A 27,769-nucleotide genomic window follows, 5' to 3' on the forward strand; every position below is an offset into this window, starting at 1 on the left:
CAAAGCACGCAGGCTCTCCAGTGCCCCAAACCCTGGCCGGAGGCTGCACGGCCCATGACATGCAGAGGGCCTGCCTAGAAAGGTGATAAGGATCCCACCTGCAGGGGACGGCGGGCCAGCTCAGCACTGGCACTGGCGGGGCTGCTCATGGCTGGGAGAGAGGGTGTCGGGTGGCTAGGCTGTCGTTGGAGGATGGTGGGGGGACCACCCGCTTGGCACAGGCTGTACACAGCAAGTCTCCACAGGCATCATCCATTCCCAGACCCAGGAAGATGGACAGGACACTGAGACACCCGGCTGGGCAGGACACGTCACTCCTGCCCCCTCTGGGCAGCACCAAGCAGCAGCAAGACCTACTTTGTAACTTTCTGGAACTAGCAGCAGCACCCCCACTCTTAGTCCTCTGGAGGACTCACACCGCTATGCCAGGGCCCAGCAAGTGCTGTGAGCCAAGGACCAAGGAGTGCACGTCTCCATGAAGTAGAAAGACCCCCACGCTGGGTGCAGGCCCCAGCACCACCTCAGGAAACTCAGGTTCCAGGCCTGCCACAGCAGCTGAGAGGCAGCGGCACCGAGGTCCTAAGATCCTGTGTCCCCCAAAGTAGGGAGCTGCTGACAGGCAGGGGTCAGTGTTGTTAAAGGGGGTGAAAACCAAACTTACTCCAGGTCCCCAAAGGAGACACAGCAGAAACAGGAAGGTCCAGGAAAGGCGAACAGGCTGCCTCCCTGGGTCTGAGTTGGCTAGTTTTTCTCAAACTGGGGACCTATGGCCAGCTCCAAGGTGGAGGCAAGTGAGAGCAGGAGCCCTGAGCCACATAGAACAGTGTTGGTCCAGCAACCTGGGTAGCCAGGAAGGGCAAGGAAGTCACAAAAGTTCAACACCAAAACGAGGAGGGAACAAGGTTGTGCTAACCCAACAGAAAGTGGCAGAGTAAGTGGTGGCCACGGCACCACGCCAGGATTTCCCTGTTGTGCCGTACTGTGGCCTCACCACTCCCTAGAAGAGGGTCTTGTAGAAGGTCAGGTCAGTGACCCAGATCGGCACCCCCAGCGTAGCTTTGCCGGCTATGGCAGGTGGCAGATGCTCCCAGAGCCGACACGGAGCCCCAGGCTACCCCACACCCTGTCTGACAGTACAGGGGTCTGCGAGGGAACCAGGGCTGGCCAAAGATGGCCACAGGAACACAGGACATGTGGGCAAGGAGGAAGGCGGTGGGATTCTGGTGTTTTACTTCCTTCTTTGTTACCGTAATGTGTTCTGCTGCCAAGAATGAAAGTTTATTCAAGAGAAGAATGACAGGGAGATATTTTTAAATGGCTTCTCCCACAAAAAACAGTGCATGTTCCAGCTTTGCACATCTGTTGAATTCAGAAGGTGAAACACCTCACTGCCCTTAGATGTGAGATAAATAAACATCACCCTCTCCACGGAGCTCTTTCAACGCTAATTGTCAAAGGAAATCAAACGTCCTCCAAGCCAGGCTTACTAGGTCCACATGAAGGCGTTTCCCCATCTGGCAGGGAACCCTGAAAAACACAAGTGAGCCCCACCAGCGCCTCTCAGCTCTCCAGGGAGGCCCCCCAGCCTGCGGAGGGCAGGAAGGGGAACAGAGCCCAGGCACCTGGGCAGACTGTAGGTGCTGCAGGCGTAGGGGAATAAAGGGATGGGGGCCAAGAGCAATTCCAAGAAGGGCTCCTGGCTGAACGCAACAGACCCTCCCTCCGCTGTGTAAAGCGTGACTCCCAGGAACCCTCTCCATGCCCAGAATGCTGGGGTCATGTGCCAGATGGCATCTCCACACTGTGGACTAAGAGAGCCCCTCCCGGCACAAAGCCAACACACCTAGAGAAGGAGCGGCCACCTGTCGCCCTTCCCTGGCAGGGTGGCCCCTCTGCTCAGTGAGACCTGACCCCACATCCCACCCGGGAGCACACTCCCCTTGTGGAATACAACGCCCCTCCCACAGCCCTGATCTCCCTGCAGCCCTACACCCCACCCTCTTCCGTTCCACACGCCCACCAGCCCCTGGCCCACACCCACGACATCACATAGGCAGCCCCATCAGTCCCTCCAATAGCTCTGCACAAAGTCAGCCTGCACCACTCTACACACAGGCAGGGGCCCTCCTCCCCTGATCCCACAGTGCACTGCCATCTCCTCACTGGCGACCTTGGGGGCTGCTGCCCTCAGTCCTCAGTTTGTGATGAGGCGGCTTCCAGCACAGCCCCAAAACACACAGGTTCTCAGCAAAGGGGGCTATTCTAAGCGGGTCCAGACTCCCTCTCATGGAAAACCCTCTCAGATCAGCACAGACAGAGGGAGCTGATCCCAAATGACACATATCGACCAGGGACAAATGTTGGAGGTACTTCTTCTGGGGGAGGTGCAGGGAAACCACCAGTTTGGGGCACCAGTAACATCCCGGCAAGGAACATCAACATAGAGACAAGAAGCATATAGACCCGAAGCACCTCCAGGTTGCTGTTCCCATCTAGAGTCACGGAGCAAGAGACCCCTGGACAGAGGCCAGGCTCCACCCCATGCCCGCAGGGGACAGACCCGGAGACAGAACTGCTTGCCTTTCCTTAAAGGGAATGGGAACCAACAAGCTCCAAGAGTCACATGCGCCTGAGATGCCCCAGCCAAATCAGCAGGCTCTGGCTGCCGAGATCTAACTCAAACCCAGTCTGCGGCAGCACCCCTGCTCCATCCGCCAGCCTGCACAGGCAGCCCTGGGCAGCAGCACCTGAGGGTGCTCGGGTCGGTGGGCAAGAGCAGGAAGACTGCTCACCAGAATCAAGAGTCATCTCCCCTTTCAGGACCTCTCTTCCCTCTGCCTTCCCTTGCAGCAGGAATGCCCAGCACACCCCAGGACCCCCAGATCACAGCCCCCTGCCCCACCCACCACCTTTCCCGTACCATTGGAACCTGCAGGGCCATGAAGGAGGGGAGCTGTTCAGTCCCTCCTAAGGACCTCACACAATGCCACTGACCCCTGCCTTGAAAAGCCACATCTCCAAGGCAGAACCAAGAGGTGGTGGAGAGGCAGGTCTCTGGAGCTCTTTGTCTTGGGAGAAAGGCTGACGACAGGTCGACACCCACCGAATCAGCCAGGCTTGCACACACATGCAGGCCACCCCGTAGGGGCCCGAGGATATAGCGACTGAATCCCATTTCTGAGTCAAAAATACAAGCGTCCTGCAGTGTGGCCGGCGGCCCTAGAGCACAGCTTGCCCCAGCTAGCCCCAGCCCCGTGTCAGGCCTGGACTGGATGGCCAGCTAACTTTACAGGCCAACGAAGTACATTTACACCTCCAGCCGGCACTCTCCCAGCCTGGCTCCCGCCTGACAGCTGCCCTCCTCCAAGGAGGGAGGCCTATCAACACCCCCTGGACAGGCATGGCCTCTGCTTCCAAGGCTGGCCCAGGACAGCTAGGGTGGCTGTTTATATAATCTTCCAGGGCTGGGGCTGACACCACGGAGATGGCAGGATTATGAAAAATGCATACCCAGAGCCTCTGCAGCCAAGAAACCCCCCCCCCCCCCCATTCTGCATGACTCGGTTTTAAGACCTCTCACACGTCCATTTTGTGAACAAATGGAGTTCTCAGAACAGCAGAGGCGACTAACCACACTTCCAGGCCTTGCCCAGCCGGCCCCAGAGCTCTACCAGGCACCAGCTCTGGGTCACAGGCCCAGGGTCAGAAGCAGTCTCTGCAGGTATCCCTGCTGGGGCAGCCACAGCTTGCCGGACACAGGAAAGTACTAATTCATGGGCAGCTCAGAGCCCCCAAACCACTCTATAACTGCACACACCGGGCCTTGAAGCCTCCACACTGTTTTGCAAAGACACAACAGTCCAGACTCCCTGGGTCATTAAAGTAGGTCATCAGGACTGGAGAAGCAGCAGCCTAAGAGACACAGCCTCCGAGGCCCACTCTCCAGGGCCCTCTCTATGCCCACAGCGCGCACACTTACACCAAAAGCACACCAGAGGCCTGCCCTCGTCACCAGCTGACTCACAAACCGCAACCTGCGCACGGACACAGCCGGGCCGCACATGCAGTCCGCACACCTGGTACGCATCCTGCCGGCCACCCACGCAGAGGGCGACGCACATGGAGCGCCGTCGCCCCCAGGGCTTCTTAAGGCCAGGCGCAGGAGCAAGGACGGGCCCAAGGACGACTCGCGCAAAGACCCTGCGGAAACCCCCTGCGTGCTGGGGCGCCCTCACCTGAAGCTCACACCAGGCCACCTCCACCCAGGTCTCCGTGTCCAGCCCCTTGTAGACCGTCTTGAAGGAACCGCGGCCCAGCTCGATGTCGAACTTGAGGAAGCGGCCGTCCAGAGAGGTGGCCACGGCCTTGAGATCGTCCTCGTCGTCCTCCTCCTCTTCGGGCTCATCCCGGCGTGTGCGCCCGGGCTCAGGCTTCGCCTCGGCCGCCCCCTCATCCTCCTTCCTCGCGGTCGCCGCCGCCTCCTCCCTGGGGCCGCCGTCGGGGTCAGGGGCGGTTTCGACAGCGGCTGCGATGGGGTCCGGGCAGGGCTCCTGAGCGCCCAGGGGCTCAGGGCCGGCGTCCGCGGGGGCTCCGGGGGCTCCGGGCTGCGCGGCCGGCGCTGCGGGCGCGGGGGCGGCGGGGCGTCCGCGGGCGCGCTCCGCGATGAGGCGGCGCGTCTTGCAGAGCAGAAGCACCCGGCGCTGCAGGGGCTGCGGGGGCTGCGGGCCCGGTGCCTCGGCCGCCTCCAAGCCGGGCGGCTCCTCCTGGTCCGACTCTACCACGCTGCGCCGCAGGAAGCGCTGGGGCCCCGGCCGCGCCGCCTTCGCCCGAGGCTCCGCCATGCCCGCGGGCCCCGCGCCGCGCCCGGGCTCCATCAGCGCGCCGGGGGCGTCTCGGCGGCCGCCATCGCCGTCCATCTCTGTGGGCCAAGGACACACAGGCCCGTGTGAGCGCCGGCCCTGCCGCACCTGCCCAGGCCGCGGAATGAGACAGCGCCGCCCCGGGTCCGCGCCCTGCCCAGCCCCGACCGCGGAGAGAGCCTGCGGGGGCCGTCTCTGGGGGCCCTGGGAAAGGGGGACTGCAGACGGGACCAGAGGCTCGGGTTGGGGAGGAGGGGTCCGTGCCCTGCTCAGCCCCAGGCTGCGGAGAGGGACGGGCCTGTGGTGTCCCTGGAACCCTGGGAGAGAGGACCTGCTAGGGTGTCTCTGAGGGCCCCGGAGGCCAGCAGAGGGATCTCGCGCCCTGCCCAGCCCCGGCCCGGGAGGGTCCTGCTAGGCTGTCCCGGAGGCAGCCGTAAAGGGGACAGGGAGGCCCGGGGGCAGGAGGAAGGCACCGGCCTGGCGGCGGCTCCACAAAGGACGCGGGCCCGGGGCGCGGGAGGGGCGCGCGGGGAGGGGGCTGCAGCGCCGCGGCGCGCACACAAAGGCGGCGAGCGGCGTTGGGGGGAGGCTCGGCACTCACAGGGCGAGCGGACGCCGTCCATGCCCGCGGCCCGGCGGCCGGGGCTTGCGAGGAGGGCGAGATCACGCTTCGAGGCCGGGGTCCGAGTTCCGGGCGAGGTCTGCGCTGGGGTGGGGGCCGCTGCGCCGCTCCGGCTCCTGCGCGCTGCTCTCTCGGGCCGGGCCACTGCGGGGCCGCGCTCCCGCGTGCTCCTGCCGGCTTCGCGCGACTCCGCTCCCGCACCGGCTCCGACCCGGCGCGCGGGGAGGGCGGGGCTCCGTTCGCCCCGCCCCGGACCGGCGCAGGGGGCTGGGCCTGGCACGCCCACCTGGCTGCGGACTGGCGGGCGGGTGCGCGCGGCCACCTGCGGGCCGGCTACCTGGGGTGCCGCCCGCGGCTCTTTGCTCGAGGTAGCGCTCCTGGCCTCTGAAGTTCTTTGGAACGCTCCGCAGGGCTGTCAGCTGCAGAGCACCCCATTTGTTCCTGAGAGGAGGCAGCAGGCTCAACGCCTCAGCACGCCGCAGCCCGGCGCGCCACACCTCAAGGCCCGGTGCTAGGACAGAATGGGCAGGCTAGGAAGAAAAGGACCAGGGGTACCGCCACCCTCGGGAGTCCAGCCTGGGGCTAAGCCTGGTGGGAGTCAGCATGTCATTTCCTGCCCTCACTTCACCACCAGGAACCATGAGGACCTCATCATCACCCAGGGAGGCACTGGTGACCATTGTGCCCATTTCACAATCTAGAGCAAACTGAGGCGCCAAAGGCAGAAGTTATATGCTCTAAATCCCAGAACTTCCACGACCGAGGCTGAGCTGGAATGCCTTGGATGGGATATGGAGAGGCTTCCAGAAGCCCCTTGACCCAAAATGTTCTTCCTTCCCACCTCTGCCAGATGCCACCTCTCCCAAGAAGTCTTCCATGATCTCTGTCTCCTTCCTCCACTAGACCCCCACGGACAAGCCCTCTCTTGGACGTCTCTGGCCATAATGCAGCGGTGACCTGTGTCAGTAACCATACTGCTAAGTTCTGAGCCCTGCTCCAGTCAATGCCCTGAGCTAACACCTCACTCTCACCCCAGCCTGCATGATCCTAGGTGAGGAAACTGAGGCATAAGGGAGATACCAGAGTATTCTTATCTCAGTCCCCATCTCCCTGGGCTGACCCCCCCCCCCCATCAGATACATACACACTTCCAGAGATGAAAAGATGCTTGTGGGCTGCTGGCCCTGGAGCCCCTGGCACAAAGTAACTCGTGTGGCATAAAAACCAGCAGAGGTGATATCTCACCTTCACAATGAAGAGGAAAGAATATGCCAAGCCAACTGTTACCCAGAGAAGCAGGACTTCCTGGAGCCCTGCTGGACACTGGCACTGGCTGAAACTAACTGGTGAGGGGCAATAGTGCACATGCCTTCCCAGCTCTGGGTTCAGCAGTGCCACCCTGTAGCCTGAAGTCAGCAATGCTGGGAGTATTTACACTATGGAAATTGGCAAACACCTCAAATCAGGACTTTTCTCTCCAGAGAGCCAGTGGTTAAACAGTGTGCTAGGTGTGGGGCTATGCATTTGGCACTTGCCCGTTATTTATATAATATAATCCTCACATCTACCTTGTGAGACAGGCGTTCATTCTGGGGCTCGAGTCCGCTGGCATGAGCCCAGAGCTCACACGAGGAGGAGGCCAAACAGCAGATGCCAGCTCTGCAGGACGGAGAGGCCTGAGGGACAGGGATCTAAGTTTCCTGGGGCAGGAGTCTTCCAGGTAGAGGTCAGGGGTGGAAAAGGATATTTTCTGTCTTCTCTTTGGAGGCTAAAGACCCCGTAACCTTGCCCCTAACCAGCTGAGTGAACTTGAGCAAGTCCTGATCCTTCCTGAGCCCCAGTATCCAGCCCTGCAGAGCGGGCTGGTCATCCTGCTTGCCCACTTTAAAAGGCTACCAATTCCTTGTGGATTCAGTCAATCTAGGAAGGGCACCATGTCCACGGACCTGTTCATGATGGGTGTGTTCAAGCCCATCCAAGGGAAAACCAGGATGGGACAGAGCTAAGCATGTTCTGAGACCAGCACACACCTATCTGGCCTCCTCCTGCTCCCAACAGGCCACACTGGCAGTGTGTGGGCAAAATACCTGCCAGCATTGGAGAAGGTTCATCAGCACCCATGGCTGCTGCCCACTCACACTTGTAGATATGCGTGGGAAAGGATGGCTACACCCAAGGGAGCAGACCAGGCTGGGGGGAGTGGGGGACAGCCTGTCCCTGAGAGAGTACTGTGTGCTCTCTGAGCCCTTAGGGGTGAATTCACGCATCCCTGCTTACACGCCTCCCATGGTGGAGAGCTCATTCTCTCTGCCAACCCATGACCATTAGAGTACACAGCTAAGTCAGTAGTGGACAGGTCACAGTTTCCTCTGCAAGGAATCTCAGGCTGGGCTCAGGAGCAGCTCAGCATCCTGGCAGATGGAGCCTGAGGGATCCTTGGACCGACCTTGGAAGTCAGGACTTCACAGCACTGGCTATGCGCCCTTTGGCAGGTCACTAGATATCTCTGAGCTTCCATCTCCCTGCTGCTAAGACAGGGAGTATATGTACTGTAGTCTGCTTTGCTGGGCGTCCTGAGGCTGCATGATCCAGGGTCATGATGCCAGCATTTGTCTTTTGGAGGTTTGTTTTTTGTTTTCTATTTTTGTTTTTGTTTTTTTGAGATGGAGTTTCGCTTTGTTGCCCAGGCTGGAGTGCAGTGGTGGGATCTCAGCTCAGCTCACAGAAACCTCCGCCTCCCAGGTTCAAGCAATTCTTCTGCCTCAGCCTCCTGAGTAGCTGGGATTACAGGCGCCCACCAGCACACCCGGCTAATTTTGTATTTTTAGTAGAGACGAGGTTTCACCATATTGTTCAGGCTGGTATTGGACTCCTGACCTCAAGTGGTCCACCCACCTTGGCCTCTCAAAGTGCCGGGATTACGGGGCAGCATTTGTCTTCAATGTTTAGAACAGATGAGTACATTGAGGTCTCCCCGAGAGACTTTTCAACTTTAAGTAACTTTCTCAAGGCCTCAGAGTGGAGGCAGTGACCTCCACCCACAGCTATCACCTTAGCTTCCACCATGCCAGGGAGCCCCTTTGGTGAAACAAGTTTCTTCCAAGTCCAGGCTGTGCTCTAGCCTGCCCCAGCCAGTGGGCATGTGCAGGCACACACCTGCTCCATGCAGATGCAGTTCCAGGAGCTGGGCCCCAGCAAGTAACAGGACCATGGTATCAGTTTGCTCATCTGTGAGATGGGCATAATGGTCATGCCCAGCAGTCTTGGCAACAGAAGGCATTCAACAAATGCTCATGAAAGAAGGGAGGAAGGGAGATGGGGCCAGCCCCACTGCCTCTGCTCACATCAGGGCCCATCAAGGGTCACTGGGTAGAAGGAAGAGCAGGGTCTGGCCATGCCCAGTGGGAGCTCAGTCTACAATTGCCCCTGGGGTAGGTCTGCCTCTGAGTGGAGTCAGGCAACCTATTTAGTGCACAGGTCCAGTGTGGCCAGGCCACTTGCCTGAATGCCCCCCGGGTCACACCATGGGGAGGATACCCTGGTAGGAGCATCAGATGGGGAGGACAGTGCTAGAAGAGCAGAGCCCAGGGAGGCCAGGCAAGTGGCTTGGGGGAATGCAGGAAGACCTGTGACCTGAGGAAGGGTATGGGGACAGGACAAAGGCCTGACAATGTGTGGTGGCAGGAAGGTGGCAGTAGGTGGGAGCAGATGGGCTGTGGAAGCTTGGGTTCCTACTCCTGGAAGATGATGTCAGAGGATGGAAAGGGCATGACCAGGCTGCAGAGTCTTCGTGCTGTGGGTCATAGAGCCTCAGGACAACCAGCAGGATGGAAGCTCCCGGTGGGTAGGGCCTGAGGTAGGCAGGTCGGCTGGTACGGGATGACTCAACGCTTCTGACTCAGCTGTGACGGATGAATGGTTGAAGAACTTGTTTCCTTCCAACAACAGGGTTCCATTAGAAATCTTCTGAAGTATGACACACAAATCAGAAAACGATCCCCAGTTTCCTAAGTCAACACTTCACTATGTAGGACTTTATTTGCGATTCTAGCGGAGAGGTGAGATTTGGGGTAATGCTCAGTTCTGGTAAGGCAGATTATACAGCTAAAAGGAGGCCAAGTGCGGTGGCTCACACTTGTATTCCCAGCACTTTGGGAGGCCAAACCGGGTGGATCGCCTGAGGTTAGGAGATCCAGACGAGCCTGGCCAACATGGTGAAACCTTGTCTCTACTAAAAATACAAAAAAATTAGCCGGGCGTGGTGGTGTGTGCCTGTAATCCTGGTTACTCAGGAGGCTGAGGCACAAGAATCTCTTGAACTTGGGAGGCAGAGGTTGCAGTGAGCCAAGATTGCGCCACTGCACTCCAGCCAGGGCAACAGAGTGAGACTGTGTCTCACAATAACAACAAAAACAAACAAAAAAACAAAAACAAAAAAGGCCACACACAGTGGCATGCGCCTGTAATCCCAGCTACTTGGGAGGCTGAGGCAGGAGAATCGCTTGAATCTGGGAGGCAGAGGTTGCCGTGAGCCAAGATCACACCATTGCACTCCAGCCTGGGCGACAAAAGCAAAACTCCATTGCAAAAAAAATAAATAAATAAATAAAGGAAAAGAAAAGTAAAACTGCAAGTACAGGGGAAAAGAGAGTGCACGGTTGTGGGAGGAAGGCAGAGTCACCCTGACCTCCCCCACAGCTCCTCTGGCCTCGGTTTTTCTATCTGTAGTGTGGGCCCCGCTGGGCCATCTCAGCTGCTGGTAGGAGTTACTGTCAGACCTGCATGACCCTGTCTCACGCCCTCTAGCCCAGTGAGTCTTACACACAGCTACTCTGCAGCATCTCCGAGGCCTGAGGTGCGCCCCACCCCCGGAGATTCTGCTGTGTGGGATGGGGTGGGCCTGGCCTCAGGTGTTTGAAAGCTTCCAGGTGGTCCTGCGGAGACTCCACGTGCTGTGAGGGTCTGGCACACAATGGCACTCAATAAAAGCTTCTTGCATCGGGGGGCACACCTGCGTGGAAAGAGCAACAGAGCAGACCGTCCACTGCACTCTCTGGCCACAGATCTTGTTTTGCTGTGCTCACCAAGGGCAGCCTTGTGCCATGGGCCTCTTGGGGTTGCTTGTTTCTCTCAGGCGAGGAAGGAAAGTTCGGCTCCTGGAGCCCCACAGCTTCACCGACTTGGATGCTGACACCTGGCTCCCAGGTGGCCCTGAGGGGCAGGCAGGTACCTGTTGCCCCTGGAAAAGACCCCAGGTCCTGCTCACCCAGGCTTGTATTCCATTTTTGTGGGTCAGGCCAGCTAAGCCAGCTCGTGTGGCTCAAAGGGCAGATGATGGGGCCTCGCTGCTCTGGCCCCCTGGGGGAGGCTCCACAGCGGGGTGGAGGGGCTGCAGAGTACCCACTATTTAAAGAACCCTGTGGCTGGGTGAAGTGGTTCATGCCTGTAATCCCAGCACTTTGGGAGGCTGAGACAGGTGGATCACTTGAAGTAAGGAGTTCGAGACCAGCCTGGCCTACATGGAGAAACTTCATCTCTACTAAAAATACAAAAATGACCTGGGCGTGGTGGCTCATGCCTGTAATTCCAGCTACTCAGAAGGCTGAGGCAGGAGAGTCACTTGAACCCGGAAGGCGGCGGTTGCAGTGAGCTGAGATTGTGCTCCATCAAGAAGAAAGAAAGAAGGAAGGAAAGAGAGAGAGAGAGAAGGAAGGGAGGGAAGGAAAGAAGGAAAAAAAGGAAAAAATAAAAAATAAAAGAATCCTGTTCCTCTGCTCTTGGAGGTGCAGGGTCCAGCAGGGCCTCAGGGAGTTCAGGGTTGACCGAAAGGTCCATGGAGGGAGGGGCTCCATGCCCCCAGGGGGAAATAAGCATTGCAGTCCGCAGCCCCAGGGCAGTGGCCACCTGAGGCACCAGGACACACCCATAGCCTGTCTGATGGTACAGGACTGGGTGGCACCAGTCCCTCAGAGACAGAGGACAGAGCCTAAGAAAAGCTAAGGGGCATAGCTGGCCAAAAACTGACATACCATGATTGCTGAATTGACGCCAGCCCGTTCGTGGTGGAAAACCAGCAGCATCCTCCGGCGTGACGTATTCCCAGTGGCCACAACAAATCATCAGGCACAGTTGGCAAGGATTGGAAACGAGGCCATCTTTGCAGCAAGTTGAGGCTGACATTTTCAAGGAAATACCCAAGGTTGGATTCACTGGGGACCAGAAGCAGCTGGGGTGACACTCGCTTTCGGCTTACATCCAGAGCAGAGCGTTTCATGTGAAGGGCAAGCCAGGGAAGTGTCAGGATTTTGCTTTCTTCAGGGTATGACCTTCCCAGGGGTGATCTGGCCAAATCTCCTTGATTGACCCCAAGCCTAGGCTACCACATGTTCCCCATGGGCCCACAGGGGAGAGTGACATCGGGGCCTAGAGAGGTGGGGGAGAATGTGGGGCCATTGACGAAGGTCAGAGGGAGCTCCGGAGCGGGTGTGCTGTGGGAGGGGATGGTGAACTTGGCTTGGCCTGCTTCCCTGCTGCTGCTGGGGACATCTGGCCGCCAGAGTCAGAGATGGGGGTCTGGAGGGCAGAGGGAGGAGGTGCAATGTTGTAGAACACAGTCCTTATTTCTCTGTTTTTAATAATTTAAAAAATTGTGTAACGTTTCCTTTACTCCCAAATATCAAAACACTTTGATTTTTAAATAACAGCTTTATTTAGATATAATTCATATACCGTAAAGCTCACTCTCATAAAGTGTGTGATTAGGAGGTTTTTAGTCCATTCAGCGTTGTGCAACCATCACCTCTGTCTAATTCCAGAACGTTTTCATCACGTCAGAAAGAATCCCTGTCCCCGCTAGCAGTCGCTCCCCATTCCCTCCTCGCCTCAGCCCCTAGCACCCACTGGTCCACTTTCTGTCTCTATGGATTTGCCTATTCTGGACATTTCACATAAATGGAATCATACAACGTGTGACCTTTTGTGTATTATTTCACTGAGCATCATGTTTTCAAGGTTCATTCATATTCTGTCATGTATCAGAATTTCATTTCTTTGGATTTTTTTTTTTTTTTTTTGAGATGGAGTCTCGCTCTGTTGCCAGACTGGAGTGCAGTGGTGCAATTCTTTTTTTTTTTTTTTTTTTTCAGGTGGAGTCTCCCTCTGTCACCCAGGCTGGAGTGTAGTGGTGCCGCCTCACCTCACTGCAACCTCACTTCACTGCCAGCACGTCAGGTTAATTTTTTATATTTTTAGTAGAGACGGGGTTTAATCATGTTGGTCAGGCTGGTCTTGAACTCCTGACCTCAGGTAGATGATCCACCCGCCTCAGCCTCCCACGCTTGGAATTCAAGCAATTCTCCCGCCTCAGCCTCCCGAGTAGCTGGGACTACAGGCGCCGACACCACACCCAGCTAGTTTTTGTATTTTTTTTATCAGAGACGGGATTTTGCCATGTTGACCAGACTGGTTTCTAACTCTTGACCTCAGGTGATCGACCCACCTCAGCCTCCCAAAGTCCTGGGATTACAGGCGTGAGCCACCGCCCCCAGCCGCGATTCTTTTTTAGGTCCAAGTAATATTCCATTGTGTGGATATACGGACTGATTTTTTTTTCTTTTTTTCTTTTTTTTTTTTTTTGAGACAGAGTCTCATTTTGTTGCCCAGACTGGAGTGCAATGACGCGATTTTGGCCCACTGCAACCTCCGCCTCCTAGGTTCAAGGGATTCTCCTGCCCCAGTTTCCCAAGTAGCTGGGATTACAGCCGCCTGCCACCACGTCAGGCTAAGTTTTTATATTTTTAATAGAGATGGGGTTTAATCATGTTGCTCAGGCTGGTCTTGAACTCCTGACCTCCGGTAGATGATCCACCCACCTCAGCCTCCCATGCTTGGATTACAGGCATGAGCCACCACACCCGGCCTGGATTGATTTTTTTTAAGAGCGCAAATTCATTATAGAAAAATTTATAAGGCCAGGTGCGGTGGCTCATGCTTGTAATCCTAGCACTCTGGGAGGCCGAGGTGGGCGTATCACCTGAGGTCAGGGGTTTGAAACCAGCCTGGCCAACGTGGTGAAACCCTGTCTCTGTTTAAAATACAAAAAAAATTAGCCAAGCATGGTGGTGCACCTCTGTAATCTGATCTTCTCCAGAGGCTGAGGCACTTGAACCCGGGAGGCGGAGGTTGCAGTGAGCTGAGATCACACCACTGCACTCAAGCCTGGCAGACAGAGTAAGACTATCTAAAACCAAAAATTTTGAAACAGAAAAAGTCCAAATAAAAGTGTTTTAGGCCGGGCGCAGTGACTCACACCTGTAATCCCAGCACTTTGGGAGGCCGAGGTGGGCAGATTGCCTGAGGTCAGCAGTTCGAGACCAGCCTGGCCAACATTATGAAACCCCATCTCTACTAAAAATACAAAAAATTAGCTGGTTCTGATGGCAGGTGCCTATAATCCCAGCTACTCAGGAGGCTGAGGCAGGAGAATCGCTTGAACCTGGGAGGCAGAGTTTGCGTTGAGCTGAGATCGCACCACTGCACTCCAGCCTGGGCAACAGGAGCGAAACTCTGCCTCAAGAAAAAAAAAAAAGTGTTTTAAGTTGTGCACAATGTCACTACCTCAACATGATCCCCCCCACAGCCCCTGTGGCAAGTACACATCTATCTGTGTGCAGCTGTCCACATGGGAGTGCAGATCAAATAAATGAATGTGATTGAACATGTTTCTTCTAACTACAGGGTTATTATTTAATTTTACTTGATTAGGCTTACACCAGATAAAAGGTCATATTTTCTGTTTTGCTTTAGCCCCTCAAACGTCCTGGGATTGCAGGTATTTGAGATGCCGACCAGGACTCCTGCTGAAGGGGGGCCAGCCCCCAGGCATGGAGAGCATCATTGCCTCCCAGCCTCCTCTGATCAGACCACTGCCAAACTGCACCAGGAACGGGAACTAGGACTTGTGAGAAGCTGGAGGTGAATTGTGGAGCCCAGTAAGTGGTGAAACCCCAGTTAAGTCTTACAGCTGAAGTAATGATAATAATGGCCACCATTACTGGGCACTCAGTTTGTGCTAGGTGCTGAGCTAATGCTTTGCAAAAATGCTCTCATTTCACCCTCAGGACCCCCTGGATGTGGCAGCATTCAGAGATAAAAATGCAGCGTGGAGAGGGAACCCATCATGACAGCTCCACACCCAGCAGGTCGTGCAGCCTGGAGGTGAGCCCAGGAGGACTTGCCCATGACTCCATCCTGCAGCTGCCATCCAGCTTGTCCCCAGACCTCTGTGGCAAGTCCTAGGTTCCCTCGAGGCTTCTCTCTTGGGACTCCTCTCTTACAAACAGAAAGTTGAGTCATGACCCTCCTTTAATTCTACGTTGACCCCAGGCCCAACCCTGTGTGCTCACTGCCCTCCAGCATAACCACTGCCTGCCAAGGCCCTGAATTTGGCCTTCCCCCTTGGCCCTGACCATTCCTGCCAGCCCCAGCTCAGCCTACGACCACTGTCTTATACCTGCTGTCTTTTTTGTTTTGTTTTCGTTTTGATTTTTGTTTTTTGAGACAGAGTCTTGCTCTGTCACCAGGTTGGAGTGCAATGGCGCAATCTCGGCTCACTGCAAGCTCTGCCTCCCAGGTTAAAGGGATTCTCCTGCCTCAGCCTCCTGAGTAGCTGGGACTATAATTGCGCACCACCACACCCAGCTAATTTTTGTATTTTTAGTAGAGATGGGGTTTCACTATGTTGGCCAGGATGGTCTCGATCTCTTGACATCATGATCCACCCGCCTTGGCCTCCCAAAGTGCTGGGATTATAGGCATGAGCCACCATACCTGGCCCCTGCTGCCTTTAAATCGAGTCACCTGTGTAGACTGGTACAGGCTTTTTTTTTTTTTTTTTTTTTTTTTTTTTTTTTGAGACGGAGTCTCGCCCTGTCACGGCCCAGGCTGGAGTGCAATGGCCGGCTCTCAGCTCACTGCAAGCTCCGCCTCCCAGGTTCACGCCATTCTCCTGCCTCAGCCTCCCGAGTAGCTGGGACTACAGGCGCCTGCCACCTCGCCTGGCTAGTTTTTTGTATTTTTTAGTAGAGATGGGGTTTCACCGTGTTAGCCAGGATGGTCTTGATCTCCTGACCTCGTGATCCACCCGTCTCGGCCTCCCAAAGTGCTGGGATTACAGGCTTGAGCCACCGCGCCCGGCCGGTACAGGCTTTCTGAAAGCAATTTGTGACTGGAGCAAGAGTCTAAAAATTGTTCTGACCCTTTAAGTTAGTAACTCTCTTTTGGAGAATTTACACTAACAAAGTGACCAGCAATGCAGATGGTGTTGTATAAAGATGTTCACTGAAGGATTATTTGTAATAAAACATTATGAATAATATAGTTAAGGAAACAGTGCTATTCCTACATAATCAAATATGGTCGAGCCGGGCACAGTGGCTCACACTTGTAATCCCAGCACTTTGGGAGGCCAAGGCAGGCAGATCACTTGAGGCCAGGAGTTCAAGACCAGCCTGGCCAACATGGTGAAACACCGTCTCTACTAAAAATACAAAAGTTAGCCAGGCATGGTGGTGGGCACCTGTAATCCCAGCTACTCGAAAACCTGAGGCAGGAGAATCGCTTGAACCCGGGAGGCAGAAGTTGCAGTGAGCTGAGATTGTGCCACTGCACTCCAGCTCCAGCCTGGGCAACAGAGCAAGACTCTGTCTAAAAAAAAAAAAAAAGCTGAGCCATTTAAATTCTCTTCATGGAGTTGTGTAATGATTAGAGATACTGTGAAGTGAAAACACACAGGAAGAAACGCTGGAAGGAAATACACCAAAGCACTGCCAGTGAATGCTTCCGCTCTTGTACATACGTCTGTACGTCAGACAAGAGGCAGTTCCGCCTGTGTCTTTAGACAGGGGGTGCTGACAGACCCCCAACGAGACCATGAGATGAAGGAGGGGGCTCAGCAGAGAGTGTTGAACGCAGCTCAAAGCTTGGGTCTGGAGGCTCCTGGCTCTGATTTAAGCCTTGGCGACGCCCTCTGGCCATGACCTTCAACTGGCTGGTTAATTTATCTGAATGTCAGTTTCCTCATTAGTCAAAGGGACAATGGAGGTGCCTCATCCCTGGTTGTGAGAGAGTCCTGGGGAAGGTCTTAGCAGCCCCAAAAAGAGGCAGATGTGTTGGCTTTTGCAGGCTGCAGAGATGGCCATCAGGTGTGCTGGGACAGCTTGGGGAAACTGGCTACTGCTGTCCACTTGACTCTGGGCAAACTCAGGCCTTGGCTTGGACCCCCAGCTTCCTTGTCCTCGCCTTGCCGGGAATGCCTGCCCACAGAAATGGCCACCCGTTCCAATCTGCCTGGGCGCAGGTCCTCACCTCCGTTTCCACAGGGGGACACGGAGGTTCGGGGGTTCAGGGAACACAGCAGAAGGTGTGTCAAGACCACAGAGCCAGCGGGGGTCTGTGTGGACAGAGCAGAAAGAAGGAGCTGGGCAGCCACCAGTTTCGGCCCCCACCCAATGGGCTTGGTGGGGTCCTCGGACCAGAGTCTACACCTGCTGTCCAGGCAGGTTCTGACCGTGGCCAAGGCCAGGTTGTCCTCCCGGCTGGGGGAGCTGACTCAGGCCTGGGACTGGCAGGGGTCTCTCCTGCCCAGAATTTCCAATTTGCACCCGGTGGGGCCCCAGGCAGCCTGGCAATTGGAGCCGATCACGTCCCCTTGAGAACCCCCAAAGGGGCCGCATCATTCTCTGTGTGAATATAGAAGAGGGTTTTTTCCACTTATTGATGAACTTGCCTGCCTGATTTCTGTTTTTTTCCAGCAGACTCAGTCCAAGTTGCTCGTGCCTGTCCCTGGAAGTGCCTGGCTCACTCAGACTGAAGGTGTGCCTGGGTGGACATGAGACTGTTGTCAAATGGCCTACTGTGCACATGGCCCAGTGCTTGCCTTGGAAAACGACTGTAGCATGGGACAGACCACGTGGGAGGCATCGTCCACCCGGGACAGCCGGGAAGCTGCCCAGACGAGGGGCACGGAACCCAGGATTAGGAGGTGAAGAAGAAGATGATGAGACAATGTCGTTTCTTAGAGGATCCAAGCGGGAGGGCTTTCTAAGAATGCCACACAATCCAGGAGCTGGATCTACAGCTTATGCAGTCGATTCTTGGATCCGGGGAAGTGATGCTTTATAGTCTCTTCCAACACTGAATTAGCGAATCCCAAACCATTGTGTCCCAGCAAAACACAACACACTTCCAATCAGCTCCATGTACAGACCGGCACGTTTCCTCTCCTCTTTGTGGATGGGCAGTTGATTCACTAACAGGGAACCTCAGTCAACAGCACCATAACTGATAGCACCATAATTCACATGCGATGGAGGCTTCTCTAATACACATTTTCTCCCCTAGGCACATCACAGCTTCTCTATGCTTCAGAACACAGGGCAGGCCGGGCGCGGTGGCTCACGCCTGTAATCCCAGCACTTTGGGAGGCCGAGGTGGGTGGATCACGAGGTCAGGAGATTGAGACCATCCTGGCTAACACAGTGAAACCCCATCTCTACTAAAAATACAAAAAATTAGCCAGGCGTGGCGGCAGGCGCCTGTAGTCCCAGCTACTCGGGAGGCTGAGGCAGGAGAATGGCGTGAACCCGGGAGGCGGAGCTTGCAGTGAGCCGAGATTGTGCCACTGCACTCCAGCCTGGGCGACAGAGCAAGACTCCATCTCAAAAAAAACAAAAACAAAAACAAAACAAACAAAAAAAAAAACAAAGAAAAAACAGGGCAGCTCTTCAGCACGGTGCCTACAGCCATTTGAAACAGCAAAATCACCAACAAAAACCCAGAAAATGTGGCACTAAATAGAATGCAGAAGACTGACAACCCAGAAAATAAAGGGACAAATGTAAGTAGAGAATTAACAGGAAAACAATACAAATGGGCCACATGTGGTGGCTCACACTTGTAATCCCAGCACTTTGGGAGGCCGAGGCAGGTGGGTTGCCTGAGCTCAGGCGTTCGAGACCAGCCTGGGCAACACAGTGAAACCCTGTCTCTACTAAAATACAAAAAAAAAAAAAAGAGAGAGCTGGGCGTAGCAGCGTGCACCTGTAATCCCAGCTACTCCGGAGGCTGAGGTAAGAGAATTGCTTGAACCTGGGAGGCAGAGGTGCAGTGAGCCGAAATCACGCCACAGCACTCCAGCCTGGGCAACAGAGCGAGACTCTATCTCAAACAAAACAAAACAAACAAAAAAACACACAATAAAAATGGCTGCTAGATAGGAAAAAGTGCAACTTTGCTCATGAAAAGAAAATTGTCGATTGAAATCATAACGAGAGCCCTCATGACGCCAGGTTCTACCTATTGGTCTAGCATAAATGAGGAAGCACGAAAGTGTGCTGAGAGGCTTGGCCGTGGGGACAGGCTGTCCCATGCTTTGCTGGGGGCAGCCATCCACTGTTTGTGTCAAGGAAAGTCACAAATGCATGGGGTCTCCGAGGCAGGGTTCTTCCCCAGGAGCTTGCTCTGTAGGCTCAAGGACAGACTATTTCATTACGAGTGACTTGCCTTTTGTCTCTCCCTCATGTTGCTGTAGGGCTTATCTTATTCTTTCAGTTGTGTGTGCAGGGTTGCGTTATCTTCACATCTCATTTTCAGTAGTCTGAGGAGCAAGGCCCCAGGCATTTGACGAGTAAGGTGGGTGGGCAGGACTGCAGCCTTCCCTGGAGCCAGTACATTGGCCTCAGGCAACCCCTGCAGGGGGTCTCTGACAGGATCACCAGTCCCAGCCACAGGGCAGTGGCCTAGAGGGGACCACAGCATGGGTGCTGGGGCCTAGGCAGGGCGGGTCCTAGATCCAAGCCTTCTTGCTGTGAGCTCATTCTGCTGAGGCCTGGGTGGGGCATGCCCCCTCCCGCCATGACCCCCTCCCACCATGACCCCCTCCCACCTCCTACCCAGTGCTGGCAGATTGTGGACCCTATGTGGGGTGTGGACCACAGAGAGTCCACACAGATCAGACACACAGGTAACTATTGTGCCACCCAGCCCGATGGTCTAGGGCAGACCCAGGGCAGTCACCCAGTCACGGGACATGCCCCTCCGACACTCCATAGTAATAACTGTCACCCTCTGGACCAGCTTGGTCCACACCCGATGTACATGTGCTGATTTAAGATCCCACAGTGACCCTATAAAGTAGGAACTGTGATTCTGCTCAGAAAAATACGAACAGTTTCTCGATATGAAAATGCGCAACTTTGCTCATGAAGAGAAAACTGCCAATTGAAACCACAATGAGAGTCCTCATGATGCCAGGTTCTACTTCTTGAGTTGGCAAAAATGAGAAAGTGTGAAAGTGCACGGCGAAGGATCTCCCACAGAGTTAGGTTTACAGATAAGCCAGGCTCTGAGACACTAAGTCGAAGTCATCCACCCAAGGTCATGTGCTGGTACCTGGGGAGTGTGTGCAAACTGAGGCAGGTGGTCCTGAGCCCGGCCTCACTGCTCAGGAGGCCGAGCTCCAAGAATCAAAGGTGCCCAGCAGGGTGGGGCAGAGCTCCTGACACCGCACTTCCTAACATTCCCCATTGTCAGCCAGAATGAGATTGGTAGCGGAGTTGTTTTTGCTTACTAAATTTTTCGTTCTTTTTTTAATTTTAAGAGGGGGTCAGCCAGGCACAGTGGCTCACACCTGTAATCCCAGCACTTTGGAGGCCGAGGCAGGTGGATCACGAGGTCAGAAGATTCAGACCATCCTGGCCAACATGGTGAAACCCCATCTCTACTAAAAATACAAAAAATAGCTGGGCATGGTGTTGTGCACCTGTAATCCCAGCTACTCCAGAGGCTGACGCAGGAGAATTGCTTGAACCAGGGAGTCGGAGGTTGCAGAGAGCCGAGATCATGCCACTGCACTATAGCCTGGCGACAGAGTGAGACGCCGTCTCAAATAAGGAGGGGGATCACTACATCACCCAGGCTGGAGTGCAGTGACTCTTCACAGGCGCCATCATAGCACACAACAGCCTCGCATTCCTGAGCCCAAGTGATCCTCCTGCCTCAGCCTCCCAAGTAGCTGGGACTACAGATGTGTGCTACCTTGCCTGGCTCAACTTTTATTTTGAACAGTTTCAAACCCACAAGAAAAACTGTGAGATTTTGCCACATTTACTTTTTGCTTTCTCTCCCTGTTGCTTGCATTGACTGCCTTCAGGTATCACTGCCTCTGCCTCTGTGTGTCCCTGGCCGTCCTTTGGGCTGTTCCCCTAATGAGTGACCTGTACACAGCTGCAGGCCAGCCTCTCTTCACTCAAAAACTCTGAGCTCAAATGTGGAGACGCTGCTGATTCTAGTATATGTCCTCCCTCTAGTGTACATCTCAGCATTTTTGCTTGCAAGTGACAAAATGCTAGCTCAAACTGGCTTAAGCCCAAAAGGAAATTCATTGACTCCTAGAGTGGAAAATCTGGTAAGCAGTAATAGTTTCAGGGATGGCTTGATCCAGGCACACAAGCGCTTCCTTTCCCTCTTTCAGCTCCACTTCCTTTTTTTTTTTTGAGGCGGAGTCTCACTCTGTTGCCCAGGCTGGAGTGCAGTGGTGCGATCTCGGCTCACCACAACCTCCGCCTCCTGGGTTCAAGTGATTTTCCTGCCTCAGCCTCCCAAGTAGCTGAGATTACAGGCACCCGCCACCATGACCAGCTAATTTTTTGTATTTTTACTAGAGATGAGGTTTCATCATGTTGGCCAGGATGGTCTCGAACTCCTGACCTCAGGTGATCCACCCGCCTTGGCCTCCCAAAGTGCTGGGATTACAGGCGTGAGCCACCGCACCCGGCCTCCACTTCCCTTCATGAAGGTGGCATGCCTGGTCCAACTCCCCCTAGAGGGATACCCATGACCATAGCAGCTCCCACATGACCTTCTTGGCCTGGTCTCTGCAGTCAAGGAAAAGCCTTGCAGTGGAATCTTATTGGCTGACTTAAGGATTTGCTCATCCCTAAACCAATCACCATGAACAGGGCTGCAGTGTTCTGATCTGGCAGCCTGGGTCACATGCACCTGGGGTCAGAGGGCAGGGTGCTGGAATAGGGGTTGATCCCAGAAGAAGAGGGAAGGTCACCTGTCCCACCTTCCCATGACCTTGATCTTGGGGAGGCTGGTTTGGCTCACCTTGAAGGTCTTCACGAATTCCCAGGGGTTCCCAGGCATGACTCTTACTCTCTTGGCCTCGGTTTGCTGGTCTGTTAAACAGCTCACTAAATAGGGCTGTGGAGGGGGTCGTGGGAGGACCCCCAGATGACCTGGCACACAGGAGGTGCCCATCAAATGCCAGCCCTGTCCTCCCAGGCTCCGTGCTCAGCACATGCCTGCAAGGGAGTCACATTCTCTTGTGGCCTTTGGAATGGGAACCTATGTTTCTCTAAAAGGCTCTATGTGAACTGCTCAAGGAAGTCACTGATCAATAAACCACAGCAATGACCCTTTCGATGAACAAATACATATTGATCTTAGAAAAGAATTGCTGTTTTGCAAGATAATTGGTTTGGTGAGACCAGAAGGCTTCTTTGTTTTAAATAAAGACCTGAAAAAGAGTGATGTCTGTAGGGCGGCAGCAGGTTACTCCCCAGCTGCCTGGGTCCCTGGGTGTTTTGCCACAGGGTCACCACAGGCCAGGCTGGGGCAGAGCCCTGCAGCCCGCAAGGCTACGGAACATGGGGTGGCTTAGGCTTCGTTGTGCTTTGTGGGGCTTAAACAGGCTTTGGTCTCTGATGATGTGGGTTCGGAGGGTGGGGGGAAAGGGGGTCTTGGAGCTGAAGCTGAGGAGTGGACATCAGGCCAGGCCAGAGGTCAGACCCGTCCAGGGGTCAGAGACAGACAGCCAGTGGGCGTTCTGGCTGCAGAGGTGAGAGGCGCAAGGAGCCCTTGGCCTCTCCTCAAATGCCTGGGCTGGACATTCTACTCTTTTGACAAGTGGAGAAACCAAGGCCCAGAGAGGAAAAGAGAACTGCCCAAAGGCCCCCAGCAAGCAGGTCACCAAAGAGCCAGGTCTCTAGGCTCCTGGGCGGCCAGCCCAGAGGGAGTTAGTTATCTGTGAGCATCGACCAGATGTGGGGAGTGTCCCTGAACACAAGAGCAATGGGAGTAGGATGGAGAGATTTTAAAAGCGAAAGGTACATCTGACCTATTTAAAAAATATTAAATGAGATTAGAAGGCAGCCATCGATTTGAGAACACGACATGAAATGTAAGAGGGCATTTTTAATATGCACGAAACTCATGTGGATCGGCACAGTAAAGACCAAGCTCCCAAAAGAAAGGAGGAGTCACAGAACGTCACAAACCCAGAAGACAACAGTGTGGTCTCATTGGGAACAATTGTGAGGCAATGAAGGCAAACAGATGTCTTCACACATGAGTTTAGCTGTTCTTGTTCCAATAAGGTCCAGAGTTGGCAGAGGACTGGCAAGACGGGTGCCCTCCATGTTGCTGTGGGCAGGCCAGTCAGCAGAATCCTGTAGGAAAGCAATTTGGCAAAAGTCTCTCACATTTTCCTGCTCTTTGATCTACTTCTAGGAATTTACCCCAAGGGAAGCAGAGATTGAAGGATAAAGTTGTTTATCTAAGAGTTATTCAAAAGGCCGAAAGAGGCTGGGCGCAGTGGCTCACTTCGGGAGGCTGAGGTGGGCAGATCACTTGAGATCAAGAGTTCTAGGCTGGGTACGGTGGCTCATGTCTGTAATCCCAGCACTTTGGGAGACTAAGGTGGGTGAATCACGAGGTCAAGAGATCGAGACCATCCTGGCCAACATGGTGAAACCCTGTCTCTACTAAAAATACAAAAATTAGCTGGGAGTGGTGGCGCGCACCTGTAGTCCCAGATCCTCAGGAGGCTGAGGCAGGAGAATTGCTTGAACCTGGGAGGTGGAGGTGGCAGTGAGCCAAGATTGTGTCATTGCACTCCAGCCTGGGTGACAGAGTGAGACTCCATTTAAAAAAAAAAAGTCCAAAAGATTGGAAGCAGTCACAGGTTCTGGCCAGAGGGCCTGGGGCTGAGAACAGGACATGTCCTATTCCATAACAGATGGAATCGCTGGCTGAGGATAGTTGTAAGGAAATTGTGAAAGGCGTGGGGAAATGCTTGTAAAACAATTTCACTTTTCTATTTGGAAGAGGTGCTACATTTATTAATTGTTGCTCCCTGAGGTAGGTCGTCGTAATGCTGTTGCCATTCATTTATCCCCTCCACTGTAGGGAGATTATATATTCTTCCTGGTCATGTGTCCGCAGCTGTTCCTGCCTGGGGCAAATGTTCCTCAGCTCACCCACTGAAAGGAGCAGCAAGGAGACTCTGCCTAGAGTCCCAAGTGCAGAAGGCTGTGCATCAGCACTGGCAGCAGCTTCAGATAAGATTTCAGTTTCTCTTGGCCCCTGTATTCCTCCAGATGGTGACTGCTCCTTGCCTACTCTGGCTGTGGGATGGGAAGGTACAGGGAGCAGAGTGTAACTGTCACAAAACCCTCATATAAACTGAATGAAAGGTCAATCTTTGTTATCCTAAGTGCCTGAGATTTTGAGATTGTTTGTTACTGCAGCAAATGTTCACTGATACACTCAGCACTGGGTTCCTGGCACTACAAGAGTTGAGTGTATCATAGAAACTCAATGAACAATTATTAAAAGATCAAATAGGCCGGACATGTTGGCTCACACCTGTAATTCCAGCACTTTGGGAGGCCAAGGTGGGTAGATCATGAGGTCAGGAGATCGAGACCATCCAGACTAACACAGTGAAACCCTGTCTCTACTAAAAATACAAAAAATTAGCCAGGTGTGGTGGCATGCAACTGTAGTCCCAGCTACTCGGGATGCTAAGGCAGGAGAATCGCTTGAACCTGGGAGGTGGAGGCTGCAGTGAGCAGAGATTGTGCCACTGCACTCCAGCCTGGGCAACAAATGTAAAAGTCCATCTCAAAAAAAAAAAAAAAAGATCAAATCAAGATCCTCAGTACCTCAGAGAAAGTACTGCAAGGAACTATACCAACTATTATCTGCGGTTATTTCTTTTTTTCTTGGTGCTTTTCTGGTATTTTCAGACGGACAGCTACAGCTGTACCATGTGACTTTAGCAATTACAAACAACAAATAAATGTTAAAGTTTTTTTTTTTTTTTTTTTTTTTTTTTGAGACGGAATCTCGCTCTGTTGCCCAGGCTAGAGTGCAGTGGCGTGATCTTGGCTCACTGCAAGCTCCGCCTCCTGAGTTCACGCCATTTTCCTGCCTCAGCCTCCCGAGTAGCTGGGACTACAGGTGCCCACCACCACGCCCGGCTAATTTTTTGTATTTTTAGTAGAGACAGGGTTTCCCCGTGTTAGCCAGGATGGTCTCGATCTCCTGACCTCATGATCCACCCGCCTCGGACTTCCAAAGTGCTGGGATTACAGGCGTGAGCCACCGTGCCTGGCCTTTTTTTTTTTTTTTTTTTTTTTAATAAGGATAACAAAAGTAATGCATTGTGTTGGACATCTGCTATAAAACTTTCCCAAGGCCAAGTGCAGTGGCTCATGTCTGTAATTGCAGCACTTTGGGAGGCCAAGGTAGGCAGATCACCTGAGGTCAGGAGTTCAAGACCAGCCTGGCCAACATGGTGAAACCCCCATCTCTACTAAAAATACAAAAATTAGCCAGGCGCGGTGTCAGACACCTGTAGTCCCAGCTACTTGGGTGGCTGAGACATGAGAATTTCTTGAACCCTGGAGGCAGAGGTTGAGAGGTTGAGATCGTGCCACTGTACTGCTGCCTAGGGGATAGAGCGAAACTCAGTATCAAAAAACAAAACAAAAAAAGCAAAACAAAAAAAAACTTTCCCAAGACCCAAGAGAGGCTGTGAGAAATCTTTTAACTATTATTGTCATTCAATATTTAATTATTATTGTCATGAAAAGGTATGGCCAGGCACTGTGGCTCACACCTATAATCCCAGCACTTTGGGAGGCCGAGGCAGGTGGATCACTTTGAGGCCAGAAGTTTGAAAGCAGCCTGACCAACGTGGAGAAACCCATCCCTGCTAAAAATTTAAAAACATAGCTAGATGAGGAGTCACATGTCTGTAATCTCAGCTACTCAGGAGGCTGAGAGAGGAGAATCACTTGAACCTGGGAGGCAGAGGCTGCAGTGAGCCAAAACTATGCCACTGCACTCCAGCCTGAGAGACAGAGTGAGACTCTGTCTCAAAAAAAAAAAAAGTATAAACAGGTATAAAAGATAAAGCCTCTCTCACACCCCTGATTCCCCAGCACACATCCACTGACAGACAACCCCAACCCTCATTTCTGAAGTTTACACACATACAAGAGTGCAGGTGCTTAAATTTCCTCATTTGTTCACACCAGAAGAGCCTGCAGAAGCCGCCCCTCAGTGCTTCCTTGTCAGGCTAACACTATGCTTCAGAGATCTTCTATACGGTCTACACGAGCGGTGCTTGTTCTTTTTGACAGCTGTGTGGCATTCCCCTGATCCGACAGGGATCGTGGTTTATGTAACCAGGCCATTCTGCTTTTGCGAATAAGGCTGCAGTGAGCTTGTGACTTGCTCGTGTCATGCCCCTCTGTAGGATGAATTCCTAGAAGTGAAGTTATCGGGTGGAAAAGTGTATGCATTTGTAATTTTGATAGCTTTTGTCAGATTGCACTCAAGAGAGATTGTACCAATTCGCACCCCCTGCAGCTGAGGCAGGGGAGCCTCCGTTCCGCGGCCTCTCCCACCGAGAGTGCTAATTGACTTTGAGATTAGGAGAAGAGCAGTAATTTCCATGTCTCTTGTTACAAGGGAGGCTCAGCAGTCTTCCCATTTGTCAGGGGCCTTTTTTTTTTTAGACGGCATCTCACTCTCATCGTGCAGGCTGGAGTGCAGTGGTGCGATCTCGGCTCACTGCAACCTCTCCTCCTGGGTTCAAGTGATCCTCCTGCCCCAGCCTCCCAAGTAGCTGGGATTACAGGCGACTACCACCATGCCTGGCTAATTTTCTGTATTTTTAGTAGAGACAGGATTTCACCACATTGGTCAGGCTGGTCTTGAACTCCTGACCTGAGGTGATCAACCCGCCTCAGCTTCCCAAAGTGCTGGTATTACAGGAGTGAGTCACCGCAGCTGGCCGGGTCAGGGATCATTCTTACCGCTTTTCTGCCAACTGCCCACACAGGGGCTGGCAACTTCCTGCCCCATTATAAGGGCCCAGAGCTCCAACATGAGTCCTGAGTGTGGGGACACCTGAATGATGGCATGGCTGTCAGGACAAGGCCTCCCAGCCTCCGAGTGTCTGGCTGTGGGAAGGGGAGAGCCTCAGCCACAACACGAGCCTGCTCTCAGCTCATGTGTGGCATGGTGTGGACATGGCACCTTCCCGCAGCCAAGAGAGGCCAGGCTCTCTGCCCACCACTGGGCTCAAACCTGGGCTCCGCCATCTCCGTAACCGGAAAGCAGGAACAACACCGGCACCTCCTCCTGGGGATGTAGAGAAGAGTCAGTGTCCGGCGATGCCCGGCGGCAGAAATTCGTCTGATCATCGCGGCTAACCAAGGGGAAGGTGAGGCTCTGCAGTGCAAAAGGCTTGTCCCGGCCCTGGCCATTCCCCAACTCAACTGGGCCCATTTCCCTGTCCCCACTGCCCTATCATCAGAGTGTCCAGGGAGAAGCTGGATGGCAAAGCAGGACACCGAGGACCCCAGGAGCCCAGCCGTGGACTCTGGATCTATCTCCCTCCCTGCTCCCGACACCCTTGTCCTCAGTACTCAATTGTGGTTCTGCCTCCTCAGTCAGATCCCAACTGAAAAGTCACCTCTGCACAGAGAAGAGGTTCCTGCAGGGCTCTCCGGTGACCTTCCTCTGTGCTTGCAGCCCTGCCTGAATCATCCTCCAATTTTATTTATTTTTTTAAATTTATTTTTTATTTTTTGACATGGAGTCTCGCTCTGTCGCCCAGGCTGGAGTGCAGTGGCGCCATCTCAGCTCAGCAGCTCGCTGCCAGCAGCTCACTGAAAGGGACCTAGCTTTGGGTAGTTTTGCAGGAGGGCCACTTGTAACACAACATGAATTTGCCATTCTGTCGAATATGGTAATTTACCCAGAGATATTATTTGTAACTTTGGAATTGTTTTGAAAATGTGCGTGAGTTGTACATGACACAAAAAGTCTGGATGGTCAGGTCCAACCTCCAGTGGATGCAGGAAGCCCCTCCCAAGCCTCTGACAGGTGTCTGCCCAGAGGTGCCTCACTGCATTCACATCTGTCATGT

The 27,769-nt window shown here is 53.9% G+C and overlaps 1 protein-coding gene and 1 long non-coding RNA gene across 16 annotated transcripts in view; one reads left to right on the top strand and one right to left on the bottom strand.

The window, feature by feature from the left end:
* The window catches only part of WNK2 (WNK lysine deficient protein kinase 2), a 139,560-nt gene extending 133,855 nt beyond the window's left edge, over positions 1-5,705 (bottom strand). For 13 of the 14 annotated variants that reach the window (XM_073021439.1, XM_007969785.3, XM_007969784.3 and 10 more), the window contains exons 1-2: positions 5,461-5,704; positions 4,236-4,918 (exon numbers count right to left, since the gene is read on the bottom strand). In XM_073021439.1, the coding sequence (XP_072877540.1) occupies positions 4,236-4,916 (681 nt within the window). In that variant the 5' untranslated portion in view covers positions 4,917-4,918; positions 5,461-5,704. Of the gene's footprint in view, positions 1-4,235; positions 4,919-5,460 lie in introns of all 14 variants that reach the window. The other variant, XM_037998634.2, reaches the window with a different exon arrangement.
* Positions 5,706-12,640: 6,935 nt separating this feature from the next.
* LOC140712907 (uncharacterized) lies at positions 12,641-18,992 on the top strand. Of its 2 annotated transcripts, none has more exons than XR_012094728.1 (3): positions 12,641-14,471; positions 14,601-14,697; positions 17,292-18,992. It is a non-coding gene; the product is annotated as an uncharacterized lncRNA (long non-coding RNA). The 2 variants fall into 2 exon arrangements; XR_012094729.1 differs by having other exon boundaries at positions 17,295-18,992.
* Positions 18,993-27,769: the final 8,777 nt, after the last annotated feature.

This window comes from Chlorocebus sabaeus, chromosome 12, assembly GCF_047675955.1.
Source record: "Chlorocebus sabaeus isolate Y175 chromosome 12, mChlSab1.0.hap1, whole genome shotgun sequence".
Taxonomy (NCBI): domain Eukaryota; kingdom Metazoa; phylum Chordata; class Mammalia; order Primates; family Cercopithecidae; genus Chlorocebus; species Chlorocebus sabaeus.